Below are 16,961 nucleotides of genomic sequence, written 5' to 3'. Positions count from 1 at the left end.
AAGGGGAGGAGGAGGAGGAAGAAGAAGGGGAGGAGGAGGAGGAAGAAGAAGGGGAGGAGGACGAGGGGGGACGAGGGGGAGAAGGAGGAGAGGGAGGAGAGGGAGGAGGGGGGAGTAGGAAGAGGAAGGGGGGAGGAGGAGGGAGGAGGAGGAGGATAAAGAGTTGGTGGAGCACTTGTACAGCATGTGGAAGGCCCTAGGTTCAGTCCCCAGCCTTGGCAAAAGAAACGAAAGGAAGGGAGGCTGGGAGGGAGGGCGGAGAATGGATTAATGAGTGAGGTTTTGTGAGAAATGCACTTCACCTGTGATCACTCACTTCCCTTCCCTCTGTAGTCCTGCTCTAAGTAGAAGCCAGTTGATGAGGTAATGGGGACTGTCAGCCCCTCCTGTAAGGAGCATCCTGTGGCTGCTGTTATGCAGGGATGTGGAGCCAGGCCTGTTCCTCCCCACACCTGTTGGATGGAGACCATGGTGGATCATTTTACCTTCTAGGGCTCATGTATTAAAGACTGAAGAAGTCACTTACCTTATAAACTAAGTCCCTAACACTTAGCTTTATATCGTCTTTAGCTCTTAGAGGACACTGACTCTGGCCTTTTAAAGTCACAGTGGCCCCTGACACTCTCCCCAACAAATAAAGCTTTAAGTGAGCTGGCTGAGTGTCCAGGAAGCCACACCCCACGCTCATCTCCTGCAGATCCTTGTCTGTGCCTGCTGGGAGCCGGTGGCACTGAGCGTTCCAGTGTTCGTCCACATTGTGAGGACACTGCAGGGATCAGGGCCGATGGCCTTCCTGTAGAACAGGGACTTCTTAATGCCAAATTTAAATATCAGGAAAGATCTGTAAAAGCTGCCTACCTGCTTAAGGTGTCTGTGCCCAAAAGGTCTGCAGCAGCACGACACTTAACCTTGTCAACCAGTCCTGATACGTCTGATGCCAACTTCCTGCTTAAGGAAGGGTCTACATTGCAAAGGAGTCACCTTCAAAATACAAAGAAAAAAGAGCTTTTCTTCTGGGGGCTGTTGGCCTAGACACAGTTTTCTCATATTCTTAAAATGAAAGAAATTTCTTCAAAAAACGACTGTGTAGTATGAAGTCTAGATCATAAGTCTGGGCAGAAACTTACGTGTTAAATAAAAAGGAAAGGTTTGCCAAGTGACTGAATAAAGGTAGCTGGGGCAGTGTTTAGCCCATGCCAGAAAATTAACGGAAGACTTAGACAAAGAGTTTTGTGTTAAGAAGTACTTTTCCCTTTGTGTGGTAATGTATGCACAGTTTGAAGTGGGTGTGGTCTATGCATATGTGAGCACTGCTTAATCACTCACTGTGTGCCCCACCGTCTGAACTGGTAGATGAGAGAGCCCCTGGAAGTAAACAGTCTGCTCCTCTGGTACCATCGGACCTTGAATTTAAAGCTTACTGTCTCCAAGCAGGAGAGCCGTGGTCCCAGTCAGCTGCCAACATGGCTTGTCCTGTCTTGTCTTTTCCATGGGCCTGTTCTCCACTTGCGGCACCTGGATTAGGCTGTGCCTCTCTTATTGACATTTGTCCTTATATGGTGGCCTCCATAGTGTCTATTTGGCCACCTCCCTTTATTTCCTCTTGGGGCATCAGTGCATACACATAGCACCTATAGACAGCCAACCATCAAGATCCTGAGTGACACTTATTCCTGACCAGGACCCCGTGTCTAACTGTCTTGGAGAACTCATCTTCTGTGTCTGCTGTTGTCTGACTAGGAAACACCCTCAATGACCAGTCCATGAAAGGCTTGGTCCCGTGATGCCCAGGATGCTTTTCAGAGATGGAGGAACCTTTTAGAAGTGAGGCCTAGTGGAAGCGAGTCAGGTCATCTGCAGAATGCCTTACAAGGAAGGCTGTCCCTGGCCCTTTCCAGCTCTCCCCATAGGCCGCCTGGCTGTAAGTGTTTTCATTCACTGCACTCTGTCTCACTATGGACCCAGAAGTAAAGGGCTGACTGCTGGGTACTGAAACATCAAAAACTGCTGTGGCCAGGTACGGTGGCTCACGCCTTTAATCCTAACACTTGGGAGGCAGACAGATCTCTGTGAGTTAGAGGCCAGCTTGGGCTTCATGGAGAGATTAAGGTGAGACCCTGTCTGTAGATGAAGCTCACCCTTCGAAAGCTTATGATCCCAAGTATTTTGTCCCAGTGACAGAGACCTGGCAGGCAGGATGTCCCAGCTTGGAGAGAGTAAGCAGCATCCCACAGTACCTGGAGGCCTGGATGGGTTCTGCCTAGCGTACTTGCCAAGAACGCCTTCCTTCTGGTGAGCTGCTTGAAGTTCCCTCCGGATGCTAGGAGACCAGTGTTCCCTCTGCCCTGGGAGGCTGTGTCCTTCGAGACTTGGCCGTGTGCCCACAGCTCCTTCGGGATCCTGGGGTCTTCAGGGCAGCATGTGCTCTCTTCAGACTTGGCATAAAATATAATATGGCTCCAGCCTCCCGCCAAGGGTCCTCAGCAGCTCTGCTCAGCTGGGCCTTGCTCCTAACCCAAGAAGAGGCACAGTGTCAGCCACGCTGGCAGACAAGAAGACACCCTTTCATTTGTGGGAAGCTCCCTGTTTGTCACTGGTCGCTCTGGAGCCAAATCAGGCTGCTACACTGGCTGTCCGCCCCTGTTGACCACAGGAGGCAGAAGAGGGTGCTCATATTGTCTTTCTTCTTTGCAATGGAGCTCACTAGATTCTTCAACAAGGCAAAAGCCCTTAGATCCCTGCTGGGCGGCAGCATCTGACCTTTCCCCAGATCTCTGTGGCAGCTTCAGTTTACCCCTCAGCCAAGTACTCAGCACATCCCTGGCCCTTGGGTCCTTGGACCTGCACTGTGTCCTCCCTGTCACTCTGCTCAAGTTGCCCAGCCCCCTGCTGGCTGGTTTTGAAGTGTGCTTAGTAATTAGTGCACAGTCCAGTCCCTGCAGAGTCCCCCTCACTGAGCCTGTCCCCCAGCCCTCATCTTGTCAACCCACACCTCAGTCCAGCCACTCCAGACCTCTACAGAAACCGCCCCCCCTGCAGCGGGAAGGAGGACCATCGCCCAAAGGGGGCTTCCCTCCCTTTCTTCCTTTGCTTTTCCTGCTGTCTCCAGGGCGGGCTTTGCTGCCACCGCATACAGCATCGTTGTCACACACCTGCGCTCCAGTGTGACCTTAGCTTAAGCCTGATTGGTTCCAAGTGACAGAAGACAAATAAAGATGGTCTAAGCCATAAAGGGAGCTTCATTGTGTCTGGGCGATCTCTTCATGAAGCCTGGTGGCACGTCGGAGGACTGAGTGTGTCAGGAGCAGCCCCACTGGGTCTCACTGGGTCTCACTGTGTCCTGGCTCTGCTTCTCACACCCATGGCTGCTTCTTCCTGGTGCCTCTGGTGAAAGCAGGCCACCAAGAATCGGTGAGCCTCCTCATTATCTCACTTAAGTGAGTGGGGCCAATTAAGCCAGACTCTTACCAGTCCTCTGGTGTAGAGGACTGGAGTGTGATTAGCTCAGCATGGCTCTGCTTCCTAGGCTGCAACCAGGATTGCACTGGGCTGCCACACCATTTTGAAATGGGGCTGCAGGCAGTTTTCAGAGAGAATGCCACGTAATGTCCAGTCATTCAAGCTCTCCAGCGCATATGCAGAGGGCTGTCAGCCCTGAGGCTGAGAGAGCCCCAGGAAACCAGCCACGGCAGACATTGAAGTTCATAAGGGCGAGCTTGAGGATAAGTAGGTTCAAAGATTTACCTAATGGTGCTTCATGCTTGGTAAATAATTTTGGAACTGTTTAATGAAAGACAGCTATTTCTGAGGACCTTAAAGGCTCTCTAAGAACATTATACATTTTTGAGGTTCTGAATGTCTTTGACTGAACATTTATAAACGAATTCTATATGTTACTATGTTGCTAACAGCCTGGTTGTTGATCTTGCTTTGGTTGGCTGTTTTCCCCAAATGAGGAAGCTCTTAGCAACAGCAGCAGCAGCAGCGTGTTGTGTCTCCATGTCTTCCAGGGAGGCTGCCACAAACCGTAGACAATTAGAAACAGGCAAACAGGCCCTTGCTCCTGGTTTCAGGCACCGATTCAGTGGAGAAGCTGTTGATCTCTTCTGTTAGGCTTTAGCCATTGTTCACAGTCTGGCATGGAATTAATCCCTTAAGAAAGGGATAGAAAAAATGCCATTCAGCACAACACAGTTTGTCATTGCATGCATAATGCAGGCCTTCCAATTAGAATGCTACAATTTGGAAACTTTCTTCACAGACTGATGAGAGAGCAATTATTTTAAGAAGAGAAAACTCAGTCTGCGGGGTTTGCCTCCAGTCACTTCTGACTCAGGCCACAAAGATAAGAGTTTTGAAATCATATTCACTATCGAATTTCGTATCAAAACAGCAGCAAGGAGAGCAATTAGTTGCCGTAAACTGAGCCCCGGGTAATCAATGGTATGCAACCAGCCAGAGCATTTATGGGGGATGTAAGCAGAATCACATCTGCTAATCAATTTTATAAAACGCCAGCACCTTGCTGCTCTTAGGGAGACTCCACTGTAAGAATAGGGGAGATGGGGGGGACGACCTGCAAAGTCACCAGGCCTTTACGGTGTGCTCGTTAGGTGATGAGGTCTGTGGCAGTCATCCACAGACCTGGTCTGCATCAGTGGATCTCTCCGGTGGGATAAAGTCAGCCTCTTTGAAAATGGCTTCTGATACTGGGCGGAGGAGGGAGGGGTGTGTTTAAGGAGCTCATCTTCTTTAAGGTCACGAGGAGTGTCTCTGCTGGGCGATGACACTCTGCAAACATTCCCAGCCAGATTACAAGCCAGAAATGTCTCTATGCTGCCAGTGCAAATACCTAAGAACAGACTTTGCAGGCAGACAAAGAAGCGCGGGTGGTGTGGGGCGTTCGTTACTCTGTGCCTAACGAGAGCCAAATTCTAACCTGTAGAGGGAAAGGTGCCTGATTCAGGTTTAAACAACCTGCTTTTTCAGTTGAATCAACAAGAGGACTGATTCCTGATGAAGCCTAAATTCCAAGCAAATAAATATGCATCCTGGTGCATGAATTTGGATCCCTATAAAACTCCCCGGGTAGAAGACCGAGCCCCACACTTGATAACCTGCCATCCATCAGTGTCCCTTCCACTCGAGAGTCACCGTGACCCTGCATTCCCCAGGGACTCTTAATAGAAGAACAGAAAGGAGATGTCTCAACCAGTATGTGCTCTTGGCTGCAATTCAGGACAGAAAAAAATTTAGGCGAGGAAAAATTACTAAGGTAAAGATCGATGGACTAAGCTAATAAAAATTAATATCTTTAGCATGCCAACTGTGATAGGCAGTGAATTAATATCCTTCAGATGTAGAGGACGTTTTGTAAGTCATTAACAGTAGGATAAATATAGAAAATATACAAAACGTTCAAGTTCAATGATAAGTTAAAAAAAAAACTTGCAAATTAATGAAATGTGTTTTGTCCCTAACACCGATGTTGTTTCTCAGTGCGGGTATCAGTGAAATGCACAGAGAAAGGCGCTGGCTAGAAGCCACTGGCAGTTTAACCTATTACAGACTTTTGGTTGAAGGTGAGAGGAGAGGTCTACAGCTATTCCATAATACATATCACAGCCTCCAAAATAGATCTTTTTTTTGTACAGACTTTCAAGGAAAGTAGTGGGTTTCAAAAGCAGTCAATCCTGGAGATTTTCATGTACAAAGGTTCAAGAAATTAGTGGGTTTAGCTAAGAATGCATATTAAAGAATTTTCCTAACAGTGAAATTTTACTAAGTACCTACATGTTGAGCACTAAGAGATTGTTTAAATTGTGGGACATTGGAAGAATGAAATGCTATGATGTCAGTCCCTCTGATAGATGATTTGAGCCACGGAACTCAAGCTGTAGCCCAGGCTGGCCTCACACTCAAAGATCCTCCTGCCTCTGCCTCCTGAGTGCTGGGATTAAAGGCGTGTGCTACTACTAATCAGTTTACAGACACTTCACTCTGGGGAGACTCTCTGGGGACATTCACAATATTCATAATTGCTGGTCCTTTTGTATCTTCTCCTTATCTTGTATCCTTGAGGCAGTCTGCTATCAAACATCTGGTTCCATTCTGTCCCATAGGGCCCAAGTGTTTTCATTTGTGTTTTCTGTAAGACATTGTTAACTCGTGTTTATCTGGAAGGCTATGGGGTTGTAATGCTCTGGTTCTCCATTAATGTCCAGAATCCCAGTTAGAGCAGGGTGTGGTGGTGCTTCAGTCCCAGCACTCGGGAGGCAGAGGCAGGTGGGTCTCTGAGTTCAAGGACAGCCTGGTCTACAGAGTGAGTTTCAGGACAGCTACACAGAGAAACTCTGTCTCAAAACAAAGCAAACAGAACAGACTTGCACTGAGGATTGTCTGTGGAGAACCGTCTCTGGAGCTATGAAATGAAAAATTAACCCGCTGGAAGTCCCCGGCCTCTGTCATAGCAATGACTAGAGTTCGATAGCAAGCAGAACTCAGAACCGAGGCCGAGAATTGGAAGGAGAGGAGCTGTGTCATGGGCACAGGCCTGTCATGCAAGCTGCTCTGAGGCCTGAAGGGCAGGAGACCAAACAATTTAAGTCTACCTAAGCTACAGAGTGGAAGTTCAAGGCCAGCTTGGGCAGCTTAGACTCTGCCTCAAAGGAAAACTGTGAGGACTGCGATCGTAGCTCAGTGGTGGAATGCTTGCCTACTCCAGGCAAGAGACTGAAAACGACCGCAGCAGCATTAACTCTCCACAGTAGCCTTACATGAATACAAAACAATGTGTGCATGGAATTTCATTGGCTGTAATAGCAAGATTACAGAAGGCACTGGGAATGGCTGTTACAGAGTGATGGGTTACAGTAGAAATACAGTTCAGATGTATAAACTAGGAATAACAGGGCTTTGAGGCAGGGGGATCACAGACCTGGGTTTAGAGTGGGATAGCAGGCTGGAATCCTGCATCACTCATACACTGACAATGAGCTTAGATGAGGTACTCACAGTTGCAAGGCTCCCGTCTCCATTTATATAACGTTAGAGCAGTCGTGCTTGCTGAGAGGGTACTCAGGTGGTTGTCTCCGAGCAGACTGTGCAGAGCACTTGACCGTGGGCCCTAATCCACACAAGCATTAAAGCAACGTTGGCTTCGTGATCATCATCGCTGCTGCTGTGTTTGCCCAGCTGACATCCACTGAGCGCTGGCCTGAGTGAGATGCTGGTCCAAGCTCTGGGTAGAGAAAAACCATTTCAGCCATGTGGTGGTGATGCACACCATTAGTCCCATACTTGGGAGGCGGAGGCAGGTAGCCTGGTCTACATAGAGAGTTCTGGGACAGCCAGAACTACGCAGAGAAATCCTGTTTGGGGAAAACCCATTTAGACATGGACTCTGCCTTCTGGGTGCTCTCTGTTGTGGCTGACTGGAAGCACATGCATCTGTCTTTCTGTCACATGGTGTGATGTTGCACTCTGTGTAGGCAAAGATGGCTGAGATAGTGGAAATCCATGATGTTTCCTGTGAGCATGGTCAGCTGCCAAACACAGAGCCCATATTATAGACTCAGACTCTGTTTTTAATTGGAAAGCCACACATGGAGAGAACACACATCTTTTGTGCATAGGTTGATGACTATGTACGTGCTCCTGTAGCCATGTAACTACCACTGAGATAAAACTAGCATGTTTCTGCCCTCAGCCCCGTTTCCCAATCAATACCTTCCTTAGAAGGAACTGCTGTTGCGAGATTGGTAGGTGAGTGCATTCTGCTTTGAACCTCGAGTAAATGGACTCCATTAAAGTTCTCAGCCGAGCAGGAAAGGGGCTCAGAGCAGGACCAAGCTAGTAAGTTCCCAGAAAACGAGTATGTTTTCTGGCGCAGTTGGCCCTCACACACTTGGGGCTCACGTAGGTGGACATTTGCATAAAAGGGCACAGAACAGTTTTGGTCAATTCTTCTACAAATACAGAACAAAACTATCCACATAGCATTTACTTTTCTGGGTATTTTGAGGCATGAGAGATAATTGGAATTTCGTAGGAGGCCAGGTGGGACATTTAACAATCCTGCAGTCGCTGCTCTCAGGAGGCTGGAGCAGGAGGATGTGGGCTCAGTGACCTGGCATGAACGCGTGCACGCTCGTGTGTGCACACACATACACACCCCTCTGTATATGTGTACAGAGACACATACACTTGTCTTCACTTGAGAGTTGTATTCACACATGCCAGAGACACGTGGAAAACATACACTACATATGGCTGTGCATACAGTTGTAGTATATAAAATATACATGGTGTCAGGTTACTGAGGACTTGGGAGCCACAGATGCTAAGGCATAGCCGTATCTCCACAGCAGGTAGTCTTACCAGAGCCCCATGGAAACCTGGTAAGAATGCAGGAAACGTAAAACATGGTAAGGGCATGTTAGCATCTGTCGGCAGCACGAGCCCTGAGCAGGCGTTTCTGGGATCCTTCCGCAACTAGCCCATGCATGAACGCTGGAGAACCTGAAAATATGGCACAGGATGGACATGCTCCTTCCTTAGCCAGTCTGAACTTGGCTGCTGAGGGGAATGAGGCTCCCTGGGACCGGGTGGTTAATGAAGCAGACTCCCCAAGAGCTGACCCACAGCCTGACCCCAGCCCTGCCTGCTCTTCCTGTTTCCATCAGGATTCTCTCTCTCTCCTCCTGCGGTCCCGAACGCAAGGTGGGGCATGGTGGGTAGGGGTGGGATGTCACAAGGCCCATGACAGGATATGAAGACAACGCCATGTTCTCTCTCTTCAGGTTATTACTCTGGGACTGCGATGACCGAAGCTACAGCTACTATGTTGAGGTTTCCACCAATCAGCAGCAGTGGACCATGGTGGCTGACAGAACGAAGGTGTCGTGCAAGTGAGTAGAGCCTTCCACTGCAAGGGCAGCCTCTGTGAGCATGAGTAGAGCCTTCCACTGCAAGGGCAGCCTCTGTGAGCATGAGTAGAGCCTTCCACTGCAAGGGCTGCCCATCACAAGCTCAGAGGCCCTGGGAAGATCCCTACAGAGGGGTGAAATGCATTCCCACAAGCCTTTGCTTCTGTTTTGACTGCTCATCATTTCAATGATTACTTGATATGCACAAATAGGTTTTAAAAATGACTGCCATACATGGAAGTAAGAGACTCCTTATGTAGTCCTCCCTCTGCGCTCCAAGCTCTTCACTACCTTCTTATGAACTTCCTCAGAGAGTTTTACATGAGTGGTCCTGTGGGGCTCTATCTTCTCATCTCATGCCCACCCTCACCGCAAACCTTACCTCATCCAGTCCCTAAACCCAGGAAAGCCGTGATGAGCCTCAGGCTCTTGGCCGCCTTTGGCCCTGGAGCTCTAGGTGAGCTCACCTGGCTGTGGGAACACCTAGGAAGAAGAGTCCTGTGGGTTCTGACCAGTCTTGACCCATGATGCCTGGAAAGAGCTCGATGGCTAGTGGGAGAGTTTCTTCTGGGAGACAAATCAGAGCAAAACTGAGACTTCATCTTTAAAAATCAGATTTGCTAAATTAAATTGCTGTTAAATTTCCATCCTGGTGCACAAAACTGAGAAAGAGCTCACGCAGAAGGCGGCTTTGGGGCTCATGTTTCAGAGGTGGCTGCTCATGACCATGATGTGTCCAAGTGACCCCTGGGGAGCTAGGAAAACAGAGCTGCCAGAGCCCCAGTATCTGCTTCCAGATTACCTGACTTCCTTTCACTAGGTCCTGTCTCCACCTCCACAAACCAGACAAGCTTCACACACAGGCCTCGGAAAGCGTTTTATACCTAACTATAATATCACCCTCGGGAACTGTGTGACCAAACCTTGTAGTACATTCACAGAGCTGGGCAGCATCTCTATCTGATTCAGCAACATTTTTATTCCCCTCCTGAAAACACACCTGTTCCCTTCCTCTGCTGCAGCATCTGGCATTTACTTTGTCTGCATCAGCAAACGATGGGAAGCCTGTGTAAACAGAACCCTAAGACGTGTGGCCCTCTGTTCTCAGTGTCTTCTCCGTAGCGTGTTCTCCGTTCATCCTGGTTGTATCTGTCATACGTGAGCATTTTCTTTTTGTCTGGGTGACTAGGATTCCAGCGTGTGACCTCATTTTCTCTCATTGTCTATCCTGACAGAGATTTGAATTGTTTCTTTAGCTTTAATGACTAAGGCTGTTTTGCATGTTTCCGCAGTAGAGTATATGAACATATTGTTTAAATGTTCTTGGATGGATCCCTGGGGTAAAAGTGCCGTGTCATATTTCTTTTTCTTTTTTTTAAGATTTATTTACTTTATGTGAGTATACTGTCGCTGTCTTCATACTCACCAGAAGAGAGCATCAGATCCCATTTCTGATGGCTGTGAGCCTGGGAATTGAACTCAGGACCTCTGGAAGAGCAGTCAGTGCTCTTAACCACTGAGCCATCTCTCCAGCCCCATGCATCATCTTTCTTAATGGCATTGATGACAGTGTGCTTGACTCTGTTCAACACCATCAGCCACTGTTAGAGTAACTGTATTGAACTTTTTGAAGGACAGCCGAGCCGCTCTGCATGGCCTTGATCAGCCTGTGAGAGACCGGTTTCCTGTCCTTGCTGGCCTTGTTGTCAATATCTCTGGGCCAGTTATGGAAGTGGGTGCCACTGAGGCTTTGATTGGCATTGGCCTGTGGCCCGTGCACTGAGCGTCTTCTCCATGCTTGTTCGGCTGTAATGTCTTCTCTGATGCTTGTTCTTTGGTTGGTTGCCAGGATTCCCCATCTGCTAGGCAGTTGCTTTCACTGAGCTGTGCTCCTGGCCCATGATTTCTTAATGGCATTGACAGTGCATTTGACCCAGTGTTCGGTCCCTTCAGCTCTACTGTTAGAGTGGTCACCACACAGCATGCTTTACGGTGCCATTCACACTTGGCTGTAACATATAAACGTCAGCGTTTAACTGGCGTCATGTAACAGTGTAGCCGTCCACATGGGCGCTCCTGCTTGTCAAGTGGTCCCTTCTCAGGGGTTCATCGTGGTTTGGGGGCTCATCAGCTTCTTCTATGTCTAGCAAGTACAGGTCATGGAGGCAGGATGAGAAATTATAGCTGGTTCTAAGAAGCCCTGGATTGTGTAGTGTGCCTTCCTTCCTCTCACATGCCACTGGGGACAAAACAGCCTGTCCACACAAGTGTGACTGGCCGTCAATTGTCAGGGTACATGAGTCCTATGAGCACCCTGGCCACAGCCTGGGAACACAAGCTATTATCTGCTAACTACTATTCCAGTGCTGTCAGACATTGTATCTCGTTGTCTGGATACAAAGTGCTCTGTGGGATAGAGCCCTTGTTTTATAAAAGAGGAAATGGTTTAGAGAGAAGAGGCATCTTTCCCACGGAGCAGTGGCCAAGTGTGAATTCAGACTCTGCGACATAGCACAGGCTTTACAGGTTTCAGTATTACTGAAAAACACCAGACCACCCTGTGTGGAGATTCGGGGGGACAAGGTGGTTATTTTGTTCCCAATCTGCTGGAACCCTTTACAAACATTGGCTCTAGGCCCTGAGAGCCACCTGCCCCACTCCTCTCTCCAGAGCTAGATCGGATCCCCACAGCTCACCATCTTGGGCATTTTTTTAAAGATTTATTTTGATTATTTTATGTACATGAGTGCTCTATCTGCATGTATACCTGCGTACGAGAAGAGGGCATCAGGTCCCATTACAGATGGCTGTGAGCCACTATGTGGTTGCTGGGATTTGAACTCAGGACCTCTGGGAGAGCAGTCAGTGCTCTAACCACTGAGCCACCTCCCCAGCCCCGCCCTTGGCATTCTTGACATTCTGTCATTTGCATGTTTCTTTACAAGGCTCCATCCAGGGAGCACCACAGGCCTTCAACAAGAGCACACTCAGCATCCTAGAAGCCTGGCCGAATGGTCTGTAGTGAGCTCACTAGGGTTCTTGAGAAGAAACTCCACTGGGCAGATCCTCTCAGTGCCTTTTCTTGGCCATCAGCATCTTCTTACTGGTTTGTTTCCATTCATTGATGGACTTAAATAATTGACAAGCTCTCAACTTCGATTGTAACACGCAGATTCTCCGGTAGTGGTTTACATATTAATAAGCTGTGCGCTTTTGATGTATCAGAGCAAACGAGAAGGAAAAGGAAGGCATGACTCTGTGGACTCCGTTAGAATCAGTGGGAACCAACAGTTAGGGTTTTACATTTATGGATGTGATCAGTTCACTGAAGTCTCCTCCAGCCATTTATGTAGTCACCTCAGTACTTCAGCAGACATTAAGAGAAGGTCCTCTTAGCACATAGAACTGAGGCCTCCTATTACTGGAGAGGTAGCACAGGAGTTGGCTACACAGGGATGTGCTTGGCCTGCTCTGGGTCTTTTCCTGTTGTGGATAGTCCAGCTTTGGTATTCGCAGTTTTGTGTTTTAAACTTTTTTGTACCTTCGTTCTTCTCATTTTTTCTTTCCCTTGAGCCTTCAGACCTTCCAGTCAGGTTGTTGCTCTCTCCCTCTGCTCTCTTCGAAGCTGTTGGGCCCCAATGGTTTGTAACAAGTGCAAGCAGCACACAGAACATTAAACCGTGCAGAGGGACTGGGGACAGCAAAGCTTGACCTTCCCATCTTCCTGTCCACCCCTCAGAGGCACTGCCTTTGGCTTCTTTGTAGGCCTCTGGTTGGTTTCCTGTTAACTTCTGTACTGTCAGCAGTACCTCATCCCCCGTCCATCCACCAGCTGTATTAATTCCCTGTATAAAAACGGAAAAAAATGGGGCTGGAGAGATGGCTCAGTGGTTAGAGCACTGACTGCTCTTCCAGAGGTCCTGAGTTCAAATCCCAGCAACCACATGGTGGCTCACAACCATCCGTAATGAGATCTGATGCCCTCTTCTGGTGTCTGAAGACAGCAACGGTGTACTCACATACATAAAATAAATAAATAAATCTTTAAAAAAAAAAAAGGAAGAAGTGTTAGATCGCTCGTTTCTGGGTTACTTTTTGAAGTTTGTCTTTTTAAAACAAACAGTATGCCTGACCTCTACTTTCTGATCCATCCTTCAAGGACAGAAGTGCTTGGCTTCCCACTCTGTTGATGAAGTAGATACTGTGTGTTTCGCTCTGTCTCCGAACTGCTCGCTTTTGTCTGTCTTTTTCCCCTCTTCTGTCAACTGACCACAATAATAATAATAACGTAAATAAAGGTCTTTGAAACTTAGTCATAACTTTCTGTGTGGCCATGAAGACCCTGAAGAGGAAACCACTCAGAAGTCACTGCTATTCTGTTTATATGGACATTGTCTAGAACACAGCTGGCAATTGGTCGGTGAGGGAGCCGCTACACTGTGCCTCTAAGGCCCTGCCCTCCTGAAAAGAGCGTCATGGCGTGGAGCAGATGGGCGAGGCTTTCTGTGAGTGCTCAGAAAGATCAGAGCCTCTGTCAAGTAGCTGCCGATTAACCAGCTCTCTCTGGCCCAAGGTTCCTTATTGCTTAGTTCTCTTGTCAGTAGAGCTTGCTCTTCGTGCACTGGGTGATTCTGGGCAGATTGCTCTCTGCACCCTCTCTGCGGCTGTGATGTAGATGGTGAAGGGCTAACAAGACCCCTTCTCTGTGAGTGGAACGCTAGCCCTACAGCTAGTTCCCTTCCTTGACCCACTGGACACCTCCCAGAGGTGGCTACCTCCAGCCTGGGGGGCTGCACTGCTGTGGTTGGTAGCTGCAGCTTGACCCTGCTGTTCCTGGGACAGAGCTCGTGGGCTGTGGCAAGGAAAGGTGCTTTGTGTTGGAGTGAGAGGTTTACCCCTGAGCGTCTCCACCTGCCTGTTACTGAGTCGCACTCACTGCTTACCACGGGCAGGACACACGGTTGTGTAAGTCGTCACAAAGAAGAAAGCCGCAGGGCTATCCTGGTGGTTGGGTGCGTTTCCACTCTCCCTCATCGGTTACCCTGAAACTCCGTGAAGTATAGATCGCTTGGTCTTTTGAGGCAGAACATTTGTTAGCATCACTGATAGACACTGTGTAGTAACTCTGTGGATTTCTTTTTTTCAGAAAAGGTAAGCCAAAAGCAGACAATACGAATTTTTTCCATGTCTGAATCACAGTTTGACACAGATTGAGTTCCTCCAGAAGTTTCATTCCTGTATAAAATTCAGCCTTTCAGAACCTCAGACTTCCTGCCATTTAGTGTCTAATGTTGCTGAAGAAAAGTCTGCCGCTGGCCCAGTTCTTGTTTCTTGTAGTAATTTATCTTCCTCTATAGAGGCTTCTAGGGATGGATGTCTCTTCATCCTTGCAGGCCTGATGACTCACAACGCAGTGGCTAACACGTGTGGCTGGCCAGCCACCCGACACAGGTACCTTCCGTTGGGAGATCCATCTAGTCGACAGTGTAGACAGCATTTTGTAAGATCTCACTAAGTCCTTCATGCGACCGAGTCTGTCATCCAGTCAGCGTCACCGAGTTATAGCGTTGTCTCGTCTGCTGCTCTTGCAGCCTTTATATCTTTTTATCATGGCTTATTTTGGGGTTATGCATGTCTGTGGACCTCAGTGGACAGCTTGCAGGAAAGAGTCCATGGGGTGAACACATGGGGCCAGGGACGTGCTCAGGTCCCCGAGCTTGTTGGCAGATAGAGGACTGTGCCTGCTGAGACACCTCACTGGCCTTGTGTCCAAGAGGTTGTTGCAACATAGCCCCAGCCGAATTAAACTTACTGTGAAGACCAGGCTGCCCTCAAATGGGAGGTACTCCTCCTGCCTCCTGAGTTGCTAGCGTGACAGATGTGACCCACCGTGCCTGGCTTCCCTTGAAGCCATATTTGAGGTTTTCAGAACTAGTGAAAAGCAAAAATGTCAGCAGTGGGGCCACCTTTGTCTGAAGACCCCTAAATGCTGCCTTGGGGTCCCCTGGGGTCAGCCAGTGATAATGCAAGTCTTCGAATTATTCTGTCTGACTCACCTCCGCCTGTCACCCTACTGTCTTTTGTGCTGTCTGAGTGTTTCTCAGGTCTTACCCCAGTGTGTTCGCACTTGAACCTTTTCTGTCTGACAAAGTATTGATGACCTTAGCCATCTTCTCTCCCAGACCAGGGTCTTGGCAAGCATTTTGTCAAGTGGGCTGATTAAATCTGATGAGTTGTGTGGGGATAGAAATGGTGTCCTGTCATTGAGAGCTCTCTGTTGTAAACTGGAACCCCTGGTCTAAGTCATGGGCCCCAGGGTCCTCACAGAGTAATGTTGCCTGCCCAGGTCCCTTCCAAGGAACTTTAGTGCTATCCAACATAAGAATTGGTTTAAAATGAAGTTGCAGAGAATTCCTAATTAAAAAAAAAAAAAAAACACATGTATACTGGGGCCTTAAGATAGAGTACAGAATTCTGGGAGTATCTTCAAAAGAAGAGGAAAATGGTAGACAAAAATCCAAAGGCATTACACCGCCCTGTTGATAATGATCGTCCTGGTGCAGTAGAGTTATGGAAGTTTTCTACATTTTGACCACTTTACACCTATTTCATAGAAAATGTTTTTAGGAAAACAGCTACGTTTGAGAGAACTTTTCTTGCTGCAGATGTAAATGGTTTGTAGCCGGGTGTCCTCGCCTGCGTTCGCAAAGCCTAGCCTGGCAGAGCAGCCCGTCCTCTTCCCTGTCAGCACTAAATGAAGGAACCGTGTTGCACGGCACTCTGTTCCAGCAGCTTCAAGGGTACTTGTCTCCAAGGGCCTAAGCAGCACCCTCCTCCCTGCCCTCCTGGCAGCCAGCCAGCCTCTCTGATCAAGCCAGGCTTGAGACTACACCATTTCTGCATCATTCTAATATGAAATATTCTCTGCGGCTTCCCCAGCAAGCGCCTCATACTCCCCGAGTCTTGGAAAGACCTTTCTGGGGCTCCCTGCTCTGCTCCCTTCTCTCCACCGGAGGATAGGCACATCTGAAGAGTCCTGTACCCCTAACTGCCTACGAGACACTCAGACCCCAGGAAGCACCTGTTTGTCCTGGCCTCTGTTTCTGTGACTTCTGTCTGAAGACTGAGAGTCTTAGAACGGGAAATTGTGTTCTTCTTCCAAGCCCTTCCCTGGCCAAGAAGGGCGATAGCACATTTTAGGGTGGGCAGTTACAGCCTCAGACCTCCTTGAAATTGTTGTGAGATTGAAAAACAGCACATTTAAACCTAGTGGCTGACTTCGCCTTATTTTTTCTTTCCCATTGTTAGTGACAAAGTCTAGAAAGCAATTTCCCCACCTATTTTATTCCTTTGCCAGAATTCAGCATAACAAAAGCTTTGAGCAATTACTAGGAAGTCATGGCCAGCAACTTGGCATTATATGTGACACATGTGTCACACAAACATGCCAAAAGGCGAGTGGGGTTTTGTTTTATAATGTTGTGTGTGTTTGAAAGACTTGCCTCTGTATTATATATACCTTGTATGCGCCCAGTATCCTCAGAGGTCAGAACAGGGCATCAGATCCCCTGGAGCTGGAGTTAGGGTTGTGAGCCACCATGTGGGTGCAAGGAACTCAATGTAGGTCTTCTACAAGAGCAGAAAATGCTCTCTACCACTGAGCCATCTTGCCAGCTCCAGCGAGTGGGTTTTGAAGAGAGGAACATCTTCACCATTGCTGTCAGTAGTGAGAAGTTCCCAGTCAGCATCGGGGGTGGTGCTCTGGAAAGGGCTGTCACAGAGACCTCACTGAGATCACAGGCACTGTCCAGTCTCATTCTTGCAGGGCTCAGGCTCCTCCCTCTCCTGGGTCCCAGGCTCCTCCCCCTTCTCACTCCCGCAGGGCTTGAAGAGAGTGTTTACTTGTTCCTCCTGGAAGTGTGAGCCAATTAATGAGTACTGGTTGTGTAATTGTCACTTTCAAACAGCTGGATGAAGATTTTATTTTTTCTCTTCATACTTAATTCCATTTTTTTCACACGTTGACAATAATGA

At 48.3% G+C, this 16,961-nt stretch overlaps 1 protein-coding gene across 4 annotated transcripts in view; it reads left to right on the top strand.

Moving 5' to 3' along the window:
- Nucleotides 1–16,961, top strand: part of Btbd9 (BTB domain containing 9) — a 357,625-nt gene that overhangs the window by 287,284 nt on the left and 53,380 nt on the right. For all 4 annotated transcript variants that reach the window (XM_006256185.5, XM_063279037.1, XM_063279038.1 and 1 more), the window contains exon 9: nucleotides 8,802–8,909. In XM_006256185.5, the coding sequence (XP_006256247.1) occupies nucleotides 8,802–8,909 (108 nt within the window). The remainder of the gene's footprint in view (nucleotides 1–8,801; nucleotides 8,910–16,961) is intronic.

Source organism: Rattus norvegicus, chromosome 20 (assembly GCF_036323735.1).
Source record: "Rattus norvegicus strain BN/NHsdMcwi chromosome 20, GRCr8, whole genome shotgun sequence".
Classification (NCBI taxonomy): domain Eukaryota; kingdom Metazoa; phylum Chordata; class Mammalia; order Rodentia; family Muridae; genus Rattus; species Rattus norvegicus.
The sequence above is the reverse complement of the archived record's forward strand: the minus strand, read 5'-3'. Positions and strand labels throughout refer to the sequence as shown.